The sequence below is a fragment of the Melopsittacus undulatus genome, chromosome 6 (assembly GCF_012275295.1).
Source record: "Melopsittacus undulatus isolate bMelUnd1 chromosome 6, bMelUnd1.mat.Z, whole genome shotgun sequence".
In the NCBI taxonomy this organism is placed as follows: domain Eukaryota; kingdom Metazoa; phylum Chordata; class Aves; order Psittaciformes; family Psittaculidae; genus Melopsittacus; species Melopsittacus undulatus.
In genome coordinates, this window is record NC_047532.1 from 11,043,527 (window position 1) to 11,066,369 (window position 22,843).

At 46.0% G+C, this 22,843-nt stretch overlaps 2 protein-coding genes across 2 annotated transcripts in view; both read right to left on the reverse strand.

Moving 5' to 3' along the window:
• Positions 1–18,357, reverse strand: part of PGM1 (phosphoglucomutase 1) — a 28,465-nt gene extending 10,108 nt beyond the window's left edge. The window contains exons 1-4 of the mRNA XM_005151179.4: positions 18,003–18,357; positions 3,216–3,378; positions 2,415–2,561; positions 681–806 (exon numbers count right to left, since the gene is read on the reverse strand). Of these exons, the coding sequence (XP_005151236.1) occupies positions 681–806; positions 2,415–2,561; positions 3,216–3,378; positions 18,003–18,248 (682 nt within the window). The 5' untranslated portion in view covers positions 18,249–18,357. The remainder of the gene's footprint in view (positions 1–680; positions 807–2,414; positions 2,562–3,215; positions 3,379–18,002) is intronic.
• Positions 18,358–20,539: 2,182 nt separating this feature from the next.
• Positions 20,540–22,843, reverse strand: part of EFCAB7 (EF-hand calcium binding domain 7) — a 29,772-nt gene continuing 27,468 nt past the window's right edge. The window contains exon 15 of the mRNA XM_005151177.3: positions 20,540–21,268. Coding sequence (XP_005151234.2) covers positions 21,194–21,268 — 75 coding nt within the window. The 3' untranslated portion in view covers positions 20,540–21,193. The remainder of the gene's footprint in view (positions 21,269–22,843) is intronic.

Genomic DNA, 22,843 nt, shown 5'->3' on the forward strand with positions numbered 1-22,843 from the left:
ACCATTCATGGGTTTAGAAGAGAGGATGAGCCTATGCCAGGGGTTCAGTGTGTGAGCCAGGACCCCACTGTGAAGGGCTTATGCCACGAGGGCACCAAGGTATTAGTATCACCACATAATAGACCAAAATGCACACGTGCTTCACAGATATCCAGCAGTACAATAGAATTTACTGCTCTCAAACACTAATAATGTAGGCAATAAAAAATAAGTGAGCATTGGAATGGGAATGATCTAGAGACAAGAGAAACAAGATGCAGGAAAGCAAGGGTGCTCCTGAAAATGTCTATTGAAAGAGACTCACAAGCTTGGCTTCTATATTCAATCATATAAAACAGTCTAATGGTATTATTGCTGTACTCAGACACCTATGGGAAGCTCTTTGCCTAACTGCTGTGACCTCAATGGGACGCTGACTGATGTGGGGTCCTCCAGGACAGCTCTGATGACAGCACCAGTGCTAACCTCTTCCACCTCTCAAGTGTGGATAGATATGTGTGAGCCATTCAGCATCCCCTCCAATCTCTGCCTAGGTCAATTCCTAAATCCAAACATAACAAAACCCAGATTTACAAGTGATGGATAGAAATTCCAGAAGATAACCTTGCTCTCTGAAGTAGGTGGTAAAGCCCTAGGGATATCTGCCCCCAACAATGTCTCAAACCCAAGTCCACCCCTACCTCCATGCATAGCATCTATGCGAATCTTGAGTTGGTTCTTCCCTGAAAGCAGTTCCTTTAACGCATGGAAGTCAAAGATGTTCCTCAGCATATTCGCATAAGCTTCTACCGAGTCCACAATCTCCACTGGAAGGAAAAAAGACAAAGTAAATGGAGACCAGTTCTCACAGTTCAAAATCTTTGGACAAAAGCAACTGTCCAGACTGTTCAGCCTGGAGAAGAGAAGCTGCGTGGAGACCTCAGAGCAGCTTCCAGTATCTGAAGGGGGCCAAAAGGATGCCAGAGAGGGACTCTTCATCAGGGACTGTAGTGATAGGACAAGGGGTGTTGGGTTCAAACTGAAACAGGGGAGATTTAGGTTCTAGATAAGGAAAAAGTTCTTTAGTGTGAGGGTGCTGAGGCACTGGCACAGGGTGCCCAGAGAAGTTGTGGCTGCCCCATCCCTGGCAGTGTTCAAGGCCAGGTTGGACACAGGGGCTTGGAGCAAGCTGCTCCAGTGGAAGGGGTCCCTGCTCGTGGCAGTGGTTGGAGCTGGAGGAGCTTTCAGGTCCCTTCCAACACAAACCACTCTAGGACTCAATGCTAATTTTGCTACACATGGCACTGTGCTGGCAGTCCTTGGTACAAAGGACCAAGGCTCACCATAAAGCCTTTAAACATCCCATAGAATCATTTCATAAAGACAGTAATAATGGTCCTGTATTTAGAATTTAATCACAGGCTGTCACTGCTAATCAGGTTACAGACCAAACAGACCAACAAAATCCTTAAGACAAACACTGTTACAGCTATGGCTCCCTGGACTTCTTTCCAGAGGGCTCAGTCCCACTCTGCTTACCTGAAGAGTGGGATTAAAGGAAAAAGGGAAGCAAATATTATATATATATAAACAGATATATACAAATATTAAAAATATATTAATATGTATATTTATACTTTTTAATATATACATATAAAAATATAAATAGATCTCAGATTTCCACCAAACTCAATGAGAACTGAGCACCTAATAGTTGGAAAACATTGCACCTTTACAACTAACAGGCAGTATAAAGACAGAGCCATGAAAACCCCATTAACATAAAAATTCCACTACACAGAGATGGGAACTGAGAGAAATACCAACTGTTAGAATCTCTGAATTTACTTTTTTCCATTCCAAGCACATGGCACCAGGAGATGGGAAATAAATCCTCACAGCAAGTGTTCTTCAAAAGCCTTTTTAATGCATTTCGGGTTTCACTGCTGACTGACAAAAGTCATGTGTGAAATATAACGGCTTTCCCACTCACAGAGACAGCTTTTATATGTGAAATTATGGGAAAAGAAATCAGTTACACAGATTACACACTGTGATTTTTAATCAGGAAAATGCACATTAACTGCGGAGTTGTCTGATTTTCAAGCACAGGTTAATGCTAGATTTACAGACAAAACAGTGTCTGGGGAAGTTTGGGGGAGCAAATTTACCTGCTGAAGTCCAACCTTCTCTAGGACAGAAACAGTAATGTAATTAAAGTATCTACATAAGATAAGATGCAGGCCAAAAAAAAAAGGATAGGAATAAATGCCAGGGAGAGCAGGAGCAATGTCCCTGTCTGACTTATCCAACAACTGAGGAGGATAGGTCAGAATGGCCACATCTGTCCTCCAGAAACATCAAATGCCCTTATGGCAGGCTCACACTAAATCCACCTGAAAAGAAACTTTCCAAAAGGAAGACCTGTCATTTACCTGTAAATGGTTTAAATTTGTTTTCCAAGTCAAACTGCTGTTTCCCAATGGTGCTCAGGTCCACCTGGAGATCCGGGCAGATTGCATACTCCTCGATTTTCTTGCTGATTTGGAAGATTTTATCGGTGATACCTTCAGGAGCAGGACCTGCAGGATGTAATGGGCAAGGGAGAAGATGTTAAAGAATCAGAATGCAAGAGGAGAGTGCTTCAGAAGCACAGCAAAAGATCTGGGCCTGGGAATACCTCCCTAGGAGAGGAATGTCTCACAGAGCAGGGATGGCCTTAAATCCCAACATGAGGGGTGTGGAGCTGTTGGAGTGAGTGCAGAGGAGGCCATGGAGATGCTGCGAGGGCTGGAGCAGCTCTGCTCTGGAGCCAGGCTGAGAGAGCTGGGCTGGGGCAGCCTGGACAAGAGAAGGCTCCTGAAGGGGAGAGCTGAGAGCAGCTCCAGTGCCTAAAGGGGCTGCAGGAAAGAAACCTGGAGAGGGGCTTGGGACAAGGGCCTGTAGGGACAGGCCAAGGGGAATGGCTTGAACCTGCCAGAACAGGGGAGACTGAGATGAGCTCTTAGGCAGAAGCTCTTCCTTGTGAGGGTGCTGAGGCGCTGGCACAGGGTGCCCAGAGAAGCTGTTGCTGCCCCATCCCTGGCAGTGTTCAAGGCCAGGTTGGACACAGGGGCTTGGAGCAAGCTGCTCCAGTGGAAGGGGTCCCTGCCTGTGGCAGGGGTTGGAGCTGGAGGAGCTTTAAGCTCCCTTCCAACACAAACCACTCTGGGATTTTATGGACAAAGCAAACTTACCTCCATTGGCAATATTGAACTTAATGCCAAAATCTCCATTGGGGCCACCAGGGTTGTGGCTGGCTGTCAGAATGATGCCACCAATGGCTTTGATTTTTCTGATGATGCAGGACACTGCTGGGGTGGAGAGAATGCCATTCTGCCCAATGACCAAGCGGCCAATCTGAAAATGAAAGAGCAAAAGAAACTTCCGTGAACTCCAAAAACTAAACCCAGCAAACCCACGAAACCCCACTGGTGACTGGTAAAGCAGAGCCCCAGGAGCATGCTGATGGCACAGGTGCTGCTTCTCTGCAAACAAACAGCTTGTTCTGGGAGGCTGCTGCTCCTCACTGCTGTGTACAGTGAAGGGCAGCATCTGACCCTGCCAGCATCTGAAGGGGGCCTACAAGGATAAGGGAGAGGGGCTCTTCATCAGGGACTGTAGCGATAGGACAAGGAGTGATGGGTTAAAACTTGAACAGGGGAAGTTCAGGCTAGATATAAGGAAGTTCTTTACTATGAGGGTGCTGAGGCCCTGGCACAGGGTTCCCAGAGAACCTGTGGCTGCCCCATCCCTGGCAGTGCTCAAAGCCAGGTTGGACAGAGCCTTGGGTGACCTGGTTTAGTGTGAGGTGTCCCTGCCCATGGCAGGGGAGTTGGAAATGGATGATTTTTAGGTCCTTTCCAACCCCAACTATTCTGTGATTCTTTGATTCTGTTGTGCTTTTTTAGCATTTTCCTTTACAAGCACTGCAGCCAGGCTGGAAATGGCAGCTTGCACTGGAGAGCTGAACTTTCCAGGGGCAGCTCAGCAACAACTAAACAAAGCCCCAGCAAAGCAACCCTTTGGCTGTGGTACTGAACTTTGCTTTCAAAAGACACAATGGAGCTGAGAGAAGCCAAAACAGAACAAAACTTGAATATCATCTCTATTCCCTTGGGAGCAGCTGCAGATTGTCTGACTCACAGTGGGTAACTCATCTCCTTCCCATGAATTCAGTTCTATCACCACTATTAAATCCAGAACAATGTGCTAAGCAGTACAACGTGATCAGGATCTGGTTGCTGGAGTTGATGTAGTAAAGCAGAAGATGAATATTTATCTGGAAGAATGTGTTCCTTAACATAAGCCATGTTCCTTAACATAGTCTTTGTTAATGAGGTGACAGATGTAAGAGAATACCAGGCTACTCTCCGTCAACCACAGAGATTAAACTCTATAGATGACTCAGGAAAGAGGAGGAATTTCATCCAAACACAGAATAAAGCAGCAGAGAAAAGCAGCATTCCCAGACTGAAGGCCCAGGTCCAGTGCTAAGCCAAGGGCACTGGATGACTGTGATTCCTCTCCCATGGCACTGCCCAGTGCTAAGCCCCAGCTTCACTGCCAACAGGTTCTTACATGCTACAGCTGTCACAACAGGGGATGGGTGAGCAAGGTGCTGCTGAAAGAGCTGCATCCCCACCAATGAGCATAAACATCAAACAGCAGCTTAAAAACCCAAAGTGAAAACTTTCCCCGAGGTCCCTTCCAACATGGGATTCTGTGATTCTTTTGTTTCCCAGCTTCCCTTTGCAGGTCACATTGAGCCACAAGACCCCTCTGCATCAGTGCTCTTCCAGGCCTCATGTGCAGCTCAAGCGATGCTGGAAGGACTGGAAAAACAAGGGAGTTTCCCTCCCAAACAACACATCAGCTGCAGAAGAGCTGGTGAACACATCACATCCTTTGGCCTTACCCAACCTGACCTCCCCATGCACCTGAACTGCAGCTTTTGCCAGTGCATTGCAGTTATGAGGAAAGAAAAGAATGAAAACTTGTCTCTGGATGTGCTACTTGCTGATTTGGGGTCCTCCTTTGCTTTCAGAGGTTTCCAGATGTTATTCCCACCCATCCAGTGCTAAATCCTTTGTGGAAAAGGTTGCTCAGGATAGCAGCATACTGACCAATTCACACTCGATCTTTTTCAATTCTCTGGAAATTCTCAGAAGAAAAAACTAAGGATGAAATAATGGAATCCCAGATCAGTTTGTGTTGGAAGGGAGCTTAAAGCTCATCCAGCTCCAACCCCTGCCACAGGCAGGGACACCTTCCACTGGAGCAGCTTGCTCCAGGCCCCTGTGTCCAACCTGGCCTTGAACACTGCCAGGGATGGGGCAGCCACAGCTTCTCTGGGCACCCTGTGCCAGCGCCTCAGCACCCTCACAGGGAACAGCTTCTGCCTAAGAGCTTAGCTCAGTCTCCCCTCTTCTGGCAGGTTCAAGCCATTCCCCTTGGCCTGTCCCTACAGGCCCTTGTCCCAAGCCCCTCTCCAGCTTTCCTGGAGCCCTTTTAGACACTGGAGCTGCTCTCAGGTCTCCCGGGAGCCTTCTCTTCTCCTGTTCACAAACAGACCCACTTTGTGCAGTGATTCTGAGCCACAGCACTCTGAAGCAATCCAGGCAACACTTCTACCCCATTTTTTCTGAAAGCCCCACTAATATGCACACAAGCAAGATACCTCCTGCAGCCTACCTCCTCCCCCAGTAACACAGACTGATGCTTTCACATCAAAAACATGTTTTCCAGGCCAGGGAAACTGGTGTCCACAGCTTCACTGGGCCATCAGCACACTCTTCCCATCCTCTTGCTGTAAACCAGATGCATCACAAGATGCACCAATCCTATACACTGTGGTACAGTTACAGCCTCTGAATAGAGACACTTCTCTTTATGCAAGTCAGGTTAAGTGAACAAACTACCTTGACAATTTCCTGTAACCAAATAATCATCATTAAAAACGTGGAATGTGATGCTATCAATATGCTTGGTGCAATTAGGAAACCCTGTTGATCCCACAGTTGTAGACTTAACAGTACCTGTCTCTGGTACACACCTCCAAGGAGATTTTCACATACTCAAAACACAATACACATGCCCTCCTTATGGGTTTTTTTTATACTGGAAAGAATCCTTGGACTCATGCCTTCTATTCTATAAAGCACAGTGCTGATAGTCACAGGTATTAACCAGACTGTAGAAAACCAACAAAAAATACCAGAACCAGCAGTGAAACTAGATTTTAGCCAGACAAGAGCCACATTGCTGGAACGAAACACATGAGAAAAGCCTCAGCTGGTGAAGATCAGTGTAATCTCACCTATACCAGCAGATCTGTCCTAGCGTCATGCACTCCAAGCAGCAGGCCTGGCTCTCTGTGCACATTTCCGAGCTCTTCTGCTCAGCCCATACACTGACTTTAGAGCTATACATTAATTTGCAATGCCAAAGGATATTTTCCCCCAAAAAGGTTGAAAATATCTTGATTTAAGAAGCAAAATAATTCTCTCCTATTCTCCCAGTCACTCCTTATTACCCTGCTGTGATCAGATAGGTTTTTCTGTCAAATACCTAAGAGCCAGGTCTCTCAGCATAAAGCTTACTCTGCCCTAAGAGATCCAGGACAGACAGCAGAGTCTTTTCTTCTTAAAAAGCAGAAGGAAACAAAGAGAACCCCCCAGTGCCCAAGAGTCTGCTGCAAACAGACAAGCCTTCTGTTCTGCTCCCAAGACACAGTTTTCCACACAGAGAACACTGTAAAGGTTGCCACTCGGTTCCTAACTCTCATCTTATTTCAGTTTTCAAAGGCTCCCAGTGTATTTTATCACACAGCCACAACTTAACCACTGGGAAAGAAACCACCTTGGTTTACCTTTCATTTTGCTGAGCAGCTCAGACCCATGCTGAACAACCTTCTGCCAAGCTGCACGGAACAGTGAGCCATGGCTCCACCAGATACCTAACTTCTGAACAGGATCTGATGGGGAGGCTATGAACTCCACAGGTGCCAATAGCTTGTGGCATGTCAAAACACAAAGCAAGAGCACACAAACCCCAAGCAGCGTTTCTCTTCTTTGCTGCACGTGTATTCTCACATGCTTCTATCCAACCACATCACTTCAAAGTGAAAAAACAGCAATTTCTGTACTACCAAGCTGATTTCCCATTAAAAAGTTAACTATTACCACTTGAGTAAAGTCTTTGGGGAAATTAAATCATGCAGTGACTAATTTACTATGGTTTTCTGCATTTATCAGCTACACAACTATAGGAATTTAGGCATTTAACATTTACCAACCCCATTGGCAGCAGCCATTTGGACTATGAGTTCCACTGCAGACTTATTAAGGTATCTCCCATCACCTCCAACTACCATAGAAGATCCTTGTCGATCTCTTAGGTCTATGGAATAAAATATACTCTGGATAAAATTCTGCAAATAATTCATCTTGGATTCAAAATAAAAGGTCTTCTTCCGTAATCCACTGGTTCCTGGTTTCTGGTCATTGTAAGGAGCTGTTGGCACAGTCAACAGAGGCAGAGGAGCATCTTCCATGTTCTTTTTCCACACAAACGCATTTAAAAAGCCAATTATGACACAATACAAAAATCAATCTTGACACCAGCAATGGCCCACCTATTAAACAGAAGTTCAGTGAAGTCGTTGAGCTTCCAAAAATAACTCCCTGAACCTCCAGCTGAATGTGGTTTCTGTAACTGAAGACGTTTTCTTGCACTTGTTGTGGAGGATCAATGTCACGGAGAATACACAATTCCACGCTGCCATCCCTCACTGGGAAAGGAGTTTTGCCTCCTTTATCATCTTCTGGCTTCCGCAGGCACAGCTCCTCGTCCTTCTGTGCTATCATCCACTGAGCCCAGCACTGTCAACCCATCCTGTTCTCCCTTAGGACAGGGGAAGGGGAAGGAAAGCAGCTCAGCCCTCAGCTCAGATGCACTGATCATTGCCCTGGCACGGTCACCACCAGCCAGGCAGAGCTGCAGGGCAGTGCCAAGCTGCTGGCCAGGGCCACTGTCACGCTGCACCCGTGAGGTGAGCCTCCAGTGGGCACTGCAGCACCCAGCCCAAGGCATCTTGCTAAGTCTGGTGAGTTAAAGGTCACTCTTAAAATGGAAGGCAACAGATCTGTTACCTACAGTTTGCTCATACAACCCCTGCTCTGACAAGACAACTTTTCCATGGGTTCCCCCTCAGACACAGGGGTATTATCCACAATGAATAGTGGAGAAATCTTCATATGACCAAGAAAACCCCAGAGTAGCTAAAAAGCCATGATCAATGGTTTCAACTGAATATCCACACAAGTCTCACCAAGGGCAGTATAAGCACCCAGAGTTACTAAAACCACAAAAAACAATTACATCTGTTAAAGCTATTTGTTTTGGAGCAGCCTCAACACATACAGAAGAGACTCGTACACCAAGAAACTTTTACGAAGCATCACCTTCCTAAACATGGGGAAGGTAACCCTGAATGCTAGACTGACATCAGAGTTTCCTCAAAACATCTTCAATAACATTAGACTCCTCTGCCTGAGCTGCTGGAAGCAATTTATAGACATTACTGGAGCAATTAAAGAACACATACTTGGTAATGACTCAGCTTGTCCTATTAGTAAAAAGCAGGGGGGAAAAGGAGATGTGTACACAGCTGAACAGTGGCAAATTAACTCCTAAGGAAGAAGCATTTCATTCAGGCTTACTCTCAGAACACAAAGCCATTTAAGGCATCTGTTGGAACCCCAAAGATTGCTGCCCCACCACAGCCCATGGGGCAAGCACTGGCTTAGACAAAAGCTGGGACGCTGCAGGATGCTGACCAGACCACAGCACACATGAACCAAGCTGCCTGATCCACCCAGAACCCCTTATCTCAGAGCCTCAGAAGCAATTTATGTGCTCAGAATTTGATTCCTTAATTCCTCTCTTTTCCCCACCAAACCACACGGAGGTATGACAACATACATTTTACACCAGCAGCGGCATTGCCTGGGATATGCAGCGTCCTGAGTTTGGCTGGGTTTGTACACATCCCTACAAGCTCAGCATCCTGAAACTGAGACGCCCTTTCTTCTCATACAAAGGCACAGGTTTCCCTCTAGCGGCAGAGAAAACAAACTCCAGCTCTCAAGCCTCACACCAGACAGTTCCCCTGGCAGGAAAGGCGCCTAAGCAAGCTCTTTCCCCTGTTATTCCCAGCGAGATAACTTACTGCTCGCGAAATGCCCCGGCATTAAGCGACAGGAGGAAGGCACAGGCCACCTACCGACTTCCATGGCTACACAGAGGAGATGCACATGGACTTCCTGCTAAGGAAAAGGCCTTTGGAGGGTTAGGAATTTGTTTAAGTGTACATGTACTGGACAGAGGAATCAAGGTAAATAAGGCTGGAGAGGAAGGTGTTGGTCATTGGACTTCACAACTTCTCTTGTCCAGAGAAGCTGTGGCTGCCCCATCCCTGGCAGTGTTCAAGGCCAGGTTGGACACAGGGGCTTGGAGCAGCTGCTCCAGTGGAAGGTGTCCCTGCCCATGGCAGGTGTGGGAACTGGATGATCTTAAGGTTCTTTCCAGCACAAACCATTCTATGTTTCTGTGATTCTATGATCTGTGATCTGGGAGGCTTTGCTTGGGTGACTGATCATTACAGATCACTTACAGGCTGGAAAGGAATTCAACAGATCACCTGCTCCCTGCAGAAGCAGTGCAGGATCAAATACACCTAGAGCATCCTCCAGAAAGTTGATAGGACTTGTTCTTGCAAGCCTCCTCACCAGGAAGCCATGCCAGTACATAGTTAACCTAGCAGTTAGAAGAGTCTTTCTACAATCTGCTGTGCATCTTCCTTGCTGTGGTTTAAGTCCTTCTGAGCTGTCACAGAAAACAAATTGATCATAACCCCCTTCTGACAACTTCTCACACATTAAAAAGCCCTTTAGTTTACAGACTGCATGCCCTCTCTTTGCTACAGTAAACAGCCCCAATCTCCTTAACTTTTCCCTGTGGAGATATTTCCGGGTCTCTTATTCCTCATGGCAGTCAGAGGCTGGTGAGGGTATTTCCCTACCAAACAGCCCATCTGCCACAGGCAGGGGACATCTGCTAGCTTAGGTCCCCTTTTACCATCTTGTGCTTCAGACATGCAAGAATAGAACTAAGACTATGAACTAGCTGTTGAATTTTATGTTTTAAAGACAAGACTATTTAGAGAGAACTTAAACTTCAGTAAAACACTGCAGCTCCTCCCTTGCCTCCATCACTGCCCCATCTCCTCTCCCACTGTGTAAGCTCTGCCACCTTACCTCATTGCACTGTGGCCTATGGCTCTCTGGAGCCTTCCCTAAGCCTGGGACCAGGCAGCCAGGCTCTCCTGGCTTCACACTCTGATGTTAACTCATCCTTAGCACAGCCTTACTCCAAGCTACAGTGCTTCATTTTGACATACAGGCAAGCCAAGTATTTGATGGGGGAACTCCCTGTGCAAAAGCCAGTCTGAACAGTAATTCTCTCTTCTCATCCCTTGCAAACACTCCTGGGGGGGTCAGGCTTCTCCAAAGTCCAGGACGCCTTCTCCATCATGAGCAGCCCTTCTTCTCCTTTCAGCTTCTTCCCATTCCTCTTCTCTCCCACATTCAGTGGGCTGATAAAGCCAATGTACCCTACCTACCATGGAGTTGGGTTCAGCTGCAGTCTTCCTTTTCCAGCTACACAGGAATTTTTCTGACAGCAACTGGCATTATCTCTTTATGCTCTTTTCCTGTGATTAGTCACAAAGGTGCACAGCATGAAATCCCAGGGAACAGGTAGAATCAGGTATTTTACACTTATTTTGTGACTGTTTAAGACAGAAATCACATTCCCTCAACTTCTGCCCTCAGAACAGTCCCTGCACTGCTGCCTACACACTCACCATAAGAGGGTGCCAAAAGCCCTAAGGAACCTGCTGTTCAGCTGCCAGAAAGAGGCACTTTCTGCCTTTGGTCCAGGCAGCCACTTGCTGTGTGTGACATTTGTAATTCCAGGACAAGTGGAGCCAAAGCAAAATAAATAGACCAACTGCAAGCCTATCAGCCATACAAGGAGTGCTGCTCCACCTGCAAAACTCTGTTTCCATACTAATTAATTCAAAACTAGGGTTTGAAGTTGCTGTAGAGATGACAGAAAGGCAAAATATGTGGCACCATCTCGAAAGCATGGGGGCACATAAGTGCAACCACATACATAAGAGTCATTCCAGGATTAAGAGACACTGTTCTACACCTACATTGCACCCTAGTTAAAGTTAAGACACAAGCTAGATGGGTGGCCTGAAAGGGCTCTGCAGAGCTGGGAGTGAAGCCACCATCTGCAAGATTGCTGTAGGTGAGCAATGGGCCCCAGGTCTGTCACACTTGTAGGGGCTGATCCTCCCTTTGCCTTGAGAGAAGCACACACCAACACCCATTACTGAGAAACACTGTTCAAAGGTCAGCTGCTCAAAGCACACCCATTTTACCTTGAACTGCCAGGGCATTTGCTGTCCTGCTGCTGCAGCGTGGACATGAGAGAGATTCCACGTGGTTTACCTTGAGCAAACCCAGGAATGGTCCAGGATTTCTGGCCCAGCCTGCTGAGAGATAGCCCCTGACCCTAGATACTATTATTAAAACCAGCACCTGAACCCAAACACTTTGGAACTACAAAATGCAGACTATGCTGTGGAGCAGAGGGAGGGCACTGACTGGCTCAGCCTGATGCTAGTGTGAGGTGCACAGATTTATCTGGTTAAACCTTGTAGGATCAGGGATAGAAGCTGTGGTTTGAGGTGTACAGAGCTAAGCTGCTGTCTGGAACCCACAGTATGTATATGTGATGGCATGGTGGCTATACAGAGCCAAGAAAAGTGCACATAAAGGAGAGGAGAAGACATACACGAGTGTTTTCTCACAGAATTGAATGTGCTTGAGAAGCTTTGTCTGTGGCCCAGGAGTAAAAAGTGGCTCAAGTACATTAGCAGGAAAGAGGGCTGGAAGGGCTGTAGAGAGGTCACTCAGCCTCTGCCCAAGGCAGGGTCAGCCCAGCCCAAACCCTTCTCAGTAGAGGTTTTTCCAGACAAGAGACTCAATGACCTCCCCAGGCAATTCACTCCTTTCATTAGCCTTAAGCTTCCAAAATGCTTTCTAATGTCTAACCTAAACCTTTGCTGTTGCAATTTTAATTCTTGCCCTATCGCCATCAAGCCAGAGAACAATTTGTTACCTTCCTCCCTGCAGCATCATTGCAGACATATGCAGACTCCCAGCATGCTTCCACATCTCTAGACTAAGTTCATTCCTGTCTCACTGGCCACATCTTCCCACCCTCAGGTCATTCCCGCTGGAGTCTGCCCCAGGCAGATTGCATCCTCTCTGAGGGCTAGGATCCCAGATCAGATTCCTGGTGACACTTTATTTCCTGGGTTTCTTACAACAACCTTACTTGAAAATCTAGGAATGACATTTGTTTTCCTGAGTACCTTTGCGGTTACTCATCAGATCTGTGGCTTAGTATGTTATTCTCCAACTTGTACTACAATTATAAATGTATGTATTACATTCATATTTCATTACTTCTGCCTATACAACCTTTGCATTTCTTCTTACTGAAATCCTGTGTTATGTCTCTATTTTTAAGATATGTTCCAGTTCATCATTTGAAACAGTAATCAATATATTGGTTAGCTCATAGAGAAGCACAACAGGATGTCAAGGACCACCATAGTGGATTTCTTGATCCTAGTGCAGCTCAGTCATGGCACAAGACATATGGGTAGCACCTATTCAGTCCAGCTCACCCATCCCAAACTTTGCCTTGACAAAGACATTAGACCCCATCCTGCTACCCTACCAGCACAGCCAGAGCTGAGGCTTCTGGTTAGAGGGAGTCATTGTTGCAGGAGATTACAGTTAAACCCCTGTTAGTACGGATTTCAACTCTGGCTGCTGGATTTGCAGAGATTAACCCTAAAACAACTTAGCCCTTCCTTTCAGCTGGAGTTTCATTAGTGCAGAGCTTAAAATTCCAAAAAGGAATTGTAACTGGATGCCCTGATCACTGCCTTAATAACCCTCAGTTGTAAACTGATATAAGCCTATTCACTTCACAGGCAAAAAGAAGCTAAAGTAGTGTTAAAGCAGTCTCAAAGCTGCAAGAGCTGCTGCATGCATGGTTGTCTTCTAAAACTCACCATAATCTGAAGCCAGGATATATCTGCATGGGAATGCTCATGGCACAATTGGTATCTATTTCCTTACTTCAGATGGCACAGCTCAATTTCCACTTCTGCTTCTGAGAAAACCAGTAAGGTAAGAAAGATCAGAAATTGAGGTTTTTCTTAATGCCCATAGCATCTAGTTCTGGTACATAGGGATTGCTTTTTGGAAGAACTTTCTTTGTGATCACTTTAGTTCGATGGTTTTAATACCAAGAGCTTTTAGTTAAAGGCAAGATCTGACCCTGAGGATTGAAGGAGACTATTCTTCGGGATAATGATGCCAATTGCTGAATGGATTAAAGTCTGTAAACAACAAGGCTAAGGCTGACTACACAGTGCTGTGCAGAGATAAGAACAAGAAGGGACATTGGTAACAGGTTTCTTTAAAAACTACGTAAGAAAAACAAGGCTCAGATAGCGATAACAAATGCTTCCCATCAGCAGGCCTAAAGCAGATCACAGATGTGCAAATCCCACTATGCCCCTTCCACAGCTGGGATGCTGAGACTCGGAAGGTGAGCACGCTCTAACTGGGACCAGAATGTAGCTCTGCAAGCCTGTGCCACATCGTACTGCTTATTATGGGCTCGGTGACACTGTCAGAATGGAAACTGGTCTGGAGGCTATGGCAGAACAACACAAACAAAAAGAGAGCAGAGATACAAAGTGGCAAATAAAGAGCTGCTGAGCAATGCAACACAGCTTAGAAGCCTGGTTTCCCTGGAATAATTTAGCAGGGAAAAAAGTTAACAGCAGCCAAGCCAGGAAACCAAAACTTTCTGGGGTTGAGAGCACTGTTTGTCCTGCAGCAGTAAAACAAAACCAGGCTAGTATTTAACATGCAAAGTGCTGCCTAGCATTCAAAACACCTTCAAGCTATTTTCTTTAATGTAGCTACTTTGCAGCACTTTGAAACCTGTTTATTTAAGAAGGAACCAGGAGCACAGTAAATCAATTGACTAGCAGGTGACAATGTTACTGAATCAACCTGGTGCACAAAGCAGAGCTAGATTTAAGCCTTCCATTCTGTAATTTTAGTATGCTTCTGACATAAAGCTATTGTCCAGCCACATAAAGCTACTGCACAGCCACAATTCTCCTTTTACAGGAGCTTTTAAGCTTTTCTTCCTGTAATTAAAGAGTCAGAATCCCTGTTTGGGAATAACATCAAGGAAACCTGGCACAACAGTACAAAACAAACTAGGTAGGATACACTGGTTGCCAACTGAGAAAGGCAAATCCAACAACCTCCCTTTTAGTTTACTTATACAAATGCAAGTTTATAAACAGGATAAAAACTCTTTAATCATGCAAGTACAAATTGGGTTGTTGCTAGACAGTTGCAACTACTCAGTTATATATTAACCATTCCAGATGCAGACAAAACTAAACCTGACTTCAGCATCCTTTCCTTTCATGTTGTAAAACTAACAATCAAACTGCGGTCCTCAGGCTCCAGAGGACCATGAAAACAGATCTTAAACCCACAGGATTTTTAAGTAACAATCCAATCACCTTTTAATCCCTAGGACCAGAAATACAGTTTTCCAGCCCTTGCTTTGGCACACCTGGGTGGCTGGCTGACTTTAGATGAGTGAATACAGCCTGGTACAACATACCTGTCAATCAAGAATCAAAAGAGCTATGTTAGGAAGATTGTAGCCCAAACTTACCTTCATTATCTCCTTACTCCTTCCTTCTTGTTTTCAGTTTTACCACATTCAGGTTATAACTATATACCCTCCTCATATGCATTGTAATGATCTCTTCCCTACAGACAAAACAGCACTGTGGGTGGATTCAGGTGTCCAGACAGAGCAGTGCAGCCACATCTGGAGTCTTCCCTGTATTACTCAGTGTTTCTCAGCATGACATTACAGAGTCTTTCTCTGAGACCTGGCTGCTGGAATCAGGAGAACCCCAGCACTCAGACAAAACCACAGCCTCCTGGAGCAAGTTACCATGTGTTCTGCAGTACACTTCCTTACCCATTAACAGAATCAGTCCATCCTTCCCTTTGCAGGGTAGGTGACTTCCAGTTACTTCATATTTATTATGAAGAAACAGGATTTTCATCGGTTCTTACTCAACCACACTGTGGTAACCATCAGGGAACTAACACTTTAGTTCCAGAGAAAAACCACAAAGCAAGCATTTCCTCACCATTCCAAAACAGGAAAGCAAGTAGATAGAAATTTACTCAAAACCAGCGTTTTGTATTCCCTAAAGAAACTACTTTCAGTCACCTCATTTCTCGGGACCTGATGGTTTTGCCATTCTTGAGTTTGGCAATGCAATACTTGCACTTATACAAGCCAGTGCCAGTCAAACTTAGCCAGCAGCTATGGATCAGGTTTTCAGTGACTGTATCCTGTAGATCACCCCACTGTTCCTCCTTGTGGTTACTTAATTAGGCTTTATCTGCAGTGCATTTAATGAAAAATCTGGGGGACATTTGCTCTTCTCAGTGCTCCCTTACGAGGTTTTTTCCTCCTCATTTCTAAATGGGATACTTACATCTACAGTTTTGCAGGGCTTTTGACCTACCAGCTCTTTGAATCTCTAGGGAAGAGAAAGGGGTAATTTCATGGCACTCTACAGCACTGTGGCAAGCCTGTAACACTACCTCTGTCCTGAGACAAGGGTATAGAGAGCCTGCATCAGTAGATGACTCGTAGTGCTGTAATATTGCCAAATTTGTACTTGAAATGGTCTTACCATTCTGTCTCAGGCCATGCCAGTATCTTGTTTTATAAATTAATGATTCAGAATGAAAAGCTTTTGAAGTAAAGGTTCTCACTTCAGGTACTGGTGTCCTGGCTCTTCATCCATGTATTCTTTCACCTGCTTTCCTCCTCTATCTCCTATTTCCTCTCTTGCCTTCCCAGAACATTTTTCTGACTTTAGAGCTAATTCTGTTCTAGTACTTAGAATTCACAGACTACTACAAGGCAAATGCCTGTGAGAAAGCACATCCATTGGGATCTGCTTATGCAACTGTGACAGAAAGCTCAAAGCCGTAGTGCTGCACATACGTGAGTGTCTGCCTGACCAGGGTGGAGGATTTGAGCAGTGACTGGTCCTCAACCCACTCCAAGAAGACACCTAAATCAGACCCCAACACAGTTTTACCTTCAGGCCCTTGCTTATTTCTGGGATTCAGTTGAGGTGCAGATGACTGAGAACTCCTCAGCACCTGGAAGGCTGCCACATCCCACCAGGCCCTGGGTGAACATCCAAAAATCTGCACAAACTACAGCTTTATTCTGGGGAACAAGACTCCCAGTCTGCTTATTCATAGGGATCCAAGGTGCTGTCTGTGTGTGCAGTCAGGCATGAACACTTCAGCTCCAACCCCTTCTGAGAACAAATAAATAAACCAGTGCCTGCTGCTTTTCCCATCAGGGAAGGCAGCACTATCCATCATTTCCATAGGAGCACACAACAAGGCTGGTGCTGGGATGCTGAGACAGGGACTGACAGTTGAGGAACTACCACAAATCAAAAAAGATGAATTTCCATATGGCTTAAAAAGAAACCATTATTTCCTTCTTTCACAGAATCCCAGCCTGGTTTGAGCTGGAAGGGACCTTAAAGCTCATCCAGCTACAACCACCTGCCACAGGCAGGGACACCTTCCACTGGAGCAGCTTGCTCCAAGCCCCTGTGTCCAACCTGGCCTTGAACACTGCCAGGGATGGGGCAGCCACAGCTTCTCTGGGCACCCTGTGCCAGTGCCTCAGCACCCTCACAGGGAAGAGCTTCTGCCTAAGAGCTCAGCTCAGTCTCCCCTCTGGCAGTTTTTTTATGCTATTAGAAGGCAGTGATCTCTAGGTTTACTTTTTTCTTAAGAAGCCAGACACCTAACGGCACTGAGGCACCTGATTGCTACTGAGAAGCTGAAATAGGCAATGCTAGGTTATTACCCTAATGTCCAAACCTAACCACCAAGCCCACTCTCCTTTTTTGACTAGGAGGAAGAAAGCTTGCTGCTGCTGAGGATGAGTCAGGTGTCCCAGGAGAAGTGAATGTTTTTCCTTTGGAGAAAACACTAAATGTAGGGAAAAGCCTCCCATTGCAAACTCAGTTTCACCACAGTGATCCCCACTTACATCACACTCCCTGCTGGGCTCCTCTTGGCCTGACGAAGTGACAGGACCAAGATGAACTGGTGGGGATGGGCGTCTCCAACAGTGAGACACAGTCCAGCATCATGAAATCACAGAATCCTAGAATGGTTTGGGTTGGAAGGGGCCTTAAAGCTTATCCAGTTTCAACCCCTGGCACGGGCAAGAACACCTTCCACTAGAGCAGGTTGCTCCAAGCCCTGTCCAACCTGGCCTTGAACACTGCCAGAGATGACACGGTGCTCCACACACTGTGCCACTTGTGTGTGCTGGAAAACACAACTATTGCCTGAAGACAGAAAAAGCTGGAACAGGGAAACCGCACGCACTTCCCCACCGCTGCACTCGCTGATTCTACAAGCGATTGCTGCTGCACGTACCCACGGGAGGTAAAGATTTCCAGGTGATTTTTAGCGCCTGAAAGGCGAGCTGTCCCCACGCTGAGCCTCACCAGCTCTCCTGTCATTCACCATTAACACGCAGACACGACACAGAGCTCCTGCCACCGCCAGTCCGGCAGGGCCCTGCCTCCCCCCCGGGGCTATACGATGCCGCTTTCCCGAAAGGAAGCTCCATTCAGCTGAGGCCGGCTCCCCCCCTCGACTTACCCCGTTGGCAGCAGCGATGCGGACGATGAGGTGGATGGCGTCCCTCATGTAGAAGCGGCCGTCCCCCCCCACCACCAGCGTGGCCTCCTGCCGCTCTCCCGGCGGCACAGTGTCCAGGATGCTCTGGATGAAGTTCTCGGTGTAGTGTGCATTGCTCTGGAAGACCGTCACCCGCTTGCGCAGCCCGCTAGTGCCGGGCTTCTGGTCGCCGTACGGTTTGCTCTTCACGGTCTCGATCCGCACCATGGCCGGACGCCGCTCGTAGTTCCGGGCGGCCGAGGGAGGCGGGGGGGAACCGGAGCCACCGCCGGAGCCGGCCCCGCCAGCGCTCCCGCCCCTTAAAGGCGCCGCCCGGCCCGGGAGAGGCGGGGATCGCTTCGGGGGATTCCTCCGGTTGTGCCCTCGCAGCCCCGGACCGGTGCGAGGAGGCCGGGGCCCGAGCCTCAGCCCAACACCGCTCGGCGCCCGGGCACCTCGGGGCTCCGCTGAGCAACCGGAACAACGGTGAGAGCCGGCGAGGGCCCCGAGGGTCCTCGGTGTGGGCAACAGCGCGGAGAAGCTGCATTATAGCTCCGGTTGTCCAAAGAAACATGCCCCATCCCTGGCAGTGTTCAAGGCCAGGTTGGACACAGGGGCTTGGAGCAAGCTGCTCCAGTGGAAGGTGTCCCTGCCCGTGGCAGGGGTTGGGGCTGGATGAGCTTTAAGCTCCCTTCCAACCCAAATCAGTCTGGGATGCTGTGATTTCAGAAATTCAAATTACACCTGCTAACAGACACATTTCTCCCAAAGGTCTCCCAATGAAGAGGCTAGCATGTGTGTCCAGCCCCAAAAAGAGAAGCTAGAATGTTTTTCCATCATTATAATGCCTGGCTCCTCATAGCAGCCTTCCAGTATCTGAAGGGTGCCTGGGGAGGGACTCTTCAATAGGGACTGTAGTGACAGGACAAGGGGTAACGGATTGAAACTTAAACAGAGGAGGTTTAAACTGGGTGTAAAGAAGAAATTCTTTACTGTGAGGGTGCTGAGGCACTGGAATGGGTTGCCCAGGGAAGCTGTGAATGCACCATCCCTGGCATTGTCCAAGGCCAGACCGGATGAAGCTTTGGGTGACCTGGTTTAGTGTGAGGTGTCCCTGCCCATGGCAGGGGAGTTGGAACTGGATGATCTTCAGGTCCTTTCCAACCCAAACTATTCTATGACTTGGAGCAAACTGGGAAAGATGCTGTAGATAACAATCAAAATCTCTATTCTTATCCCCTCCAGGGGCAGGAAAAGTAGAACCATGGAGAACTCCATTCCCACCTAAAAAGTTAAAATAATGAAACTCTTCCCAGCAGCAACAGGATCAGAGAAGAAAACAGGTTTCATGGTGTATCACTGTGTGATGTTAAACTAGACCCTACCTGCAGCAAACCCAAGTCTTCTCATGTGCAATAATTTCTCAGCTAAGCGCTTCTTTCAGGTTTAACCATTCCTTTCCTAAAAGGCAGAAGGAGCAGTATATGAATTCCTGCCACATCTAATAGGGCTGATTTTATAGACAAAAGTAATGCAGGTATCAGAGTGCTCACTTTGTACTGTCTACTGCACACAGAGTGCCTCATCATTTCCCAGCTCCTCCTTTGACAGACAGCAAGGAACTTCATACACCTAGCCTGAAGCAGCATTTCCAGAGCTCAGACATTTGCTAGAAACCACCAAATATCTGTGGGGCCTCTCAACTCTCCACTAGTTTTTTATAAGAGCATGTAGTGATAGGACATGAGGAAATGGCTTTAAACTGATTGATAGAGGGGAGACTGAGATGAGCTCTTAGGCAGAAGCTCTTCCCTGTGAGGGTGTTGAGGCGCTGGTACAGGGTGCCCAGAGAAGCTGTGTTTGCCCCATCCCTGGCAGTGCTCAAGGCCAGACTGGATGGGGATTGAAGCAAACTGCTCCAGTGGAAGGTGTCCGAGTCTGTGGCAGGCAGTTGGAACTGCTTTAAGCTCTTTTCCAACATAAACCAGGCTGGGATTCTTTAAAGCAATTCTGAAAATGAAAATACTATCTGCTGTATCTGCTAAGAAAAATAAGCCCTGAACACTAAAGATCCCAGCAAAACTGCCTGAGCACCAATTGCAGAGTGTGTAAATCACAGCCAGCCTCCAGCCCAGTTCTTGTTTAGTAACTGACATTTACTCACCCAGTGTACGATTACAGAGGAGGAAGAGCAGAGTGCAGGAGTTGCTGGCAGATAAATATAGCTTTACCAGACTACTTGCTGCCCTTGCAGATGAGGTCACATACATTTAATGTCTATTTTAAACACAGACACTTTTTAAGCATCCACTGGCCAGGGTCATTACTTTTTTCCACATTAACAGACATTTAGAGGAATCAGAAAAACATAAAAGTTGAGTATTTTTAGTACCTCAGAGCTCGTTTTCATTGCTATTGCAGCATAAACTTGAGGGGACTTCAGTGTTCTTATTTCAGCTACCCTGGAAATAATAAATTGCTGTTAAAAGTCAAGAGCCCAAGACAAAACTTCATATTCCTCAAATGTTATTTCCTTAACATATGAAAAGGCAGACTTTATTTTATATAGAAGAATATAAAATCAGACAGGGATTACTCAGAACAAGTCTAAGATGGCCATACAACATGATGAACCTCACTTCTTCATACCTATTGCATCAAAACAAGAGTATTTAATTAGGAATCCATCAGACCCATTAAACAAAGCTTTTCTTCAGTTCCACCATGTGATGGAACTATGTTACGTTATAGAAGACAAAGGCATGTTTAGGGAATTTAGCCTTTATAAAACACAGTTAACATTAGAACTGTCAGCTCTATTACTGAACAGCACTAATTTTTACTGTGTCTTAATATTTTAATGCCGATTTATTTTGTTAGACTGTATCTCATGAACACTATTCTGTCAAAGGATTTTACATACTTACAGTTACTCCATCCATTTTACCTACTCACAGTTATCAAACTATCACTATACACATTTCTTAAAGCCATAACCAGAAATCTGATAGCAGAAATAAGTACTTAGATGATTCATTGGTTTTAACAAATCAAACTCAAAGTATAAATGACAGCTTTTTGAGAAGGACAAGACTATAAATTGTCTAAAAGCTGCCAAAGCAATCTGCTGACTTAGTCTGAATGCTACCAAGAAGCAGCTCTAACTGGAATGTTTAACGTAGAAGGGAATGCACACAATTATAAAGCCATTCTTCCTGCTCGTTCAGTGGCATCACATGCTGAGAAACCTGCAGAAAAGAGAGAAAACAAAGGTGAAATAGTTGTTTATTGGAGAACTGCATGTTAACTGAAGTGCTAGTAAGCAAAATGAACTGTTTCAGTACTTATACCACAAAGATTTAAATTATGAACATTGATTTCTGTCACAACTGGTGTTCAAAACTTAATACTGGCTTTAATTGTATGACAGAAAACATCCAAGGGGCACTAAGCCTACAGCTTATACTGAATAAAACTGAAATTTAAATAGATTCATAGAATAGTTAGGGTTGGAAAGGACCTTAAGATCATCCAGTTCCAACCCCCTGCCATGGGCAGGGATACCTCACACTAAACCAGGTCACCCAAGGCTTCATCCAGCCTGGTCTTGAACACTGCCAGGGATGGAGCATTCACAACCTTCCTGGGCAACCCATTCCAGTGCCTCACCACCCTCACAGTAAAGAATTTCTTCCTTATACCCAATCTAAATTTCCCCTGTTTAAGTTTGAACCCATCACCCCTTGTCCTGTCGCTACAGTCCCTAGTGAAGAGTCCGTCTCCATCATCCTTATAGGCCCCCTTCAGATACTGGAAGGCTGCTCTGAAGTCTCCACGCAGCCTTCTCTTCTCCAGGCTGAACAGCCCCAACTTTCTCAGCCTGTCTTCATACAGGAGGTGCTCCAGTCCCTGATCATCCTCATGGCCTCCTCTGGACTTGTTCCAACAGTTCCATGTCCTTTTTATGTTGAGGACACCAGAACTGCACACAATGCTCCAGGTGAGGTCTCACAAGAGCAGAGTAGAGGGGCAGGATGAAATAAGTAAAACACTATAGGATCAGGCTATGGATATCTGAAATGCCAGCAGCAATATTGGAACAGGCCCCAGTCCTGCCTCTGTCATGGGACTGTACCTGTTCAGAACAGCTTTGAATGCATCTACACTGGGAAGCAGTGATATGAAATAGTTTGGATGCCTCTGCTTTTAGAGATCATAGTTTTAGAATAATAAAAACTGGATTTTCTTCATTCATTCATGAAGAAAAATACCATTTCATGCGTTTTCAATCTCATTCTATGCCTTAGAACCCTCATGTAGGTTTTCACTAAAGCGTGCCTGGCTCTGGAACAGGGATCAGCAGATCAAATTGCTGCATAGGTACATACGATCTGTAAGTCAAGCCTGCAAATCACATTGTGCATAAGGGCAGCAACACATACATTTTTGCGTCTGAGTAGTGCATGCTTGGTCTATATCTCATAGACATCAAAATACCTGGTTAAAATTCACTAAGTAGAGAAAATACAGCCTCAAAAAAAGTATTAAAAATGAAAGAATATTAAAAACATTAGTAAAGGATACATGTATTGAATGGATAACTGAAACAGGCATACATATGAAAACCCAAATAACTATGGACTTGTATAGCAATCTGCACAGGAAAACATGGATACATCAAGTACAGTTCAGCTTTGAAATATCTGATCTGTGCTGGTGATGAAGATGCCACTATCCACATTCTCACTATCACGGTAAAAGACCTGCAGAAGGAAACTGTAAAGATATCATGTGATTTTGTCTTTTGCTTTGATTTCAAGCTG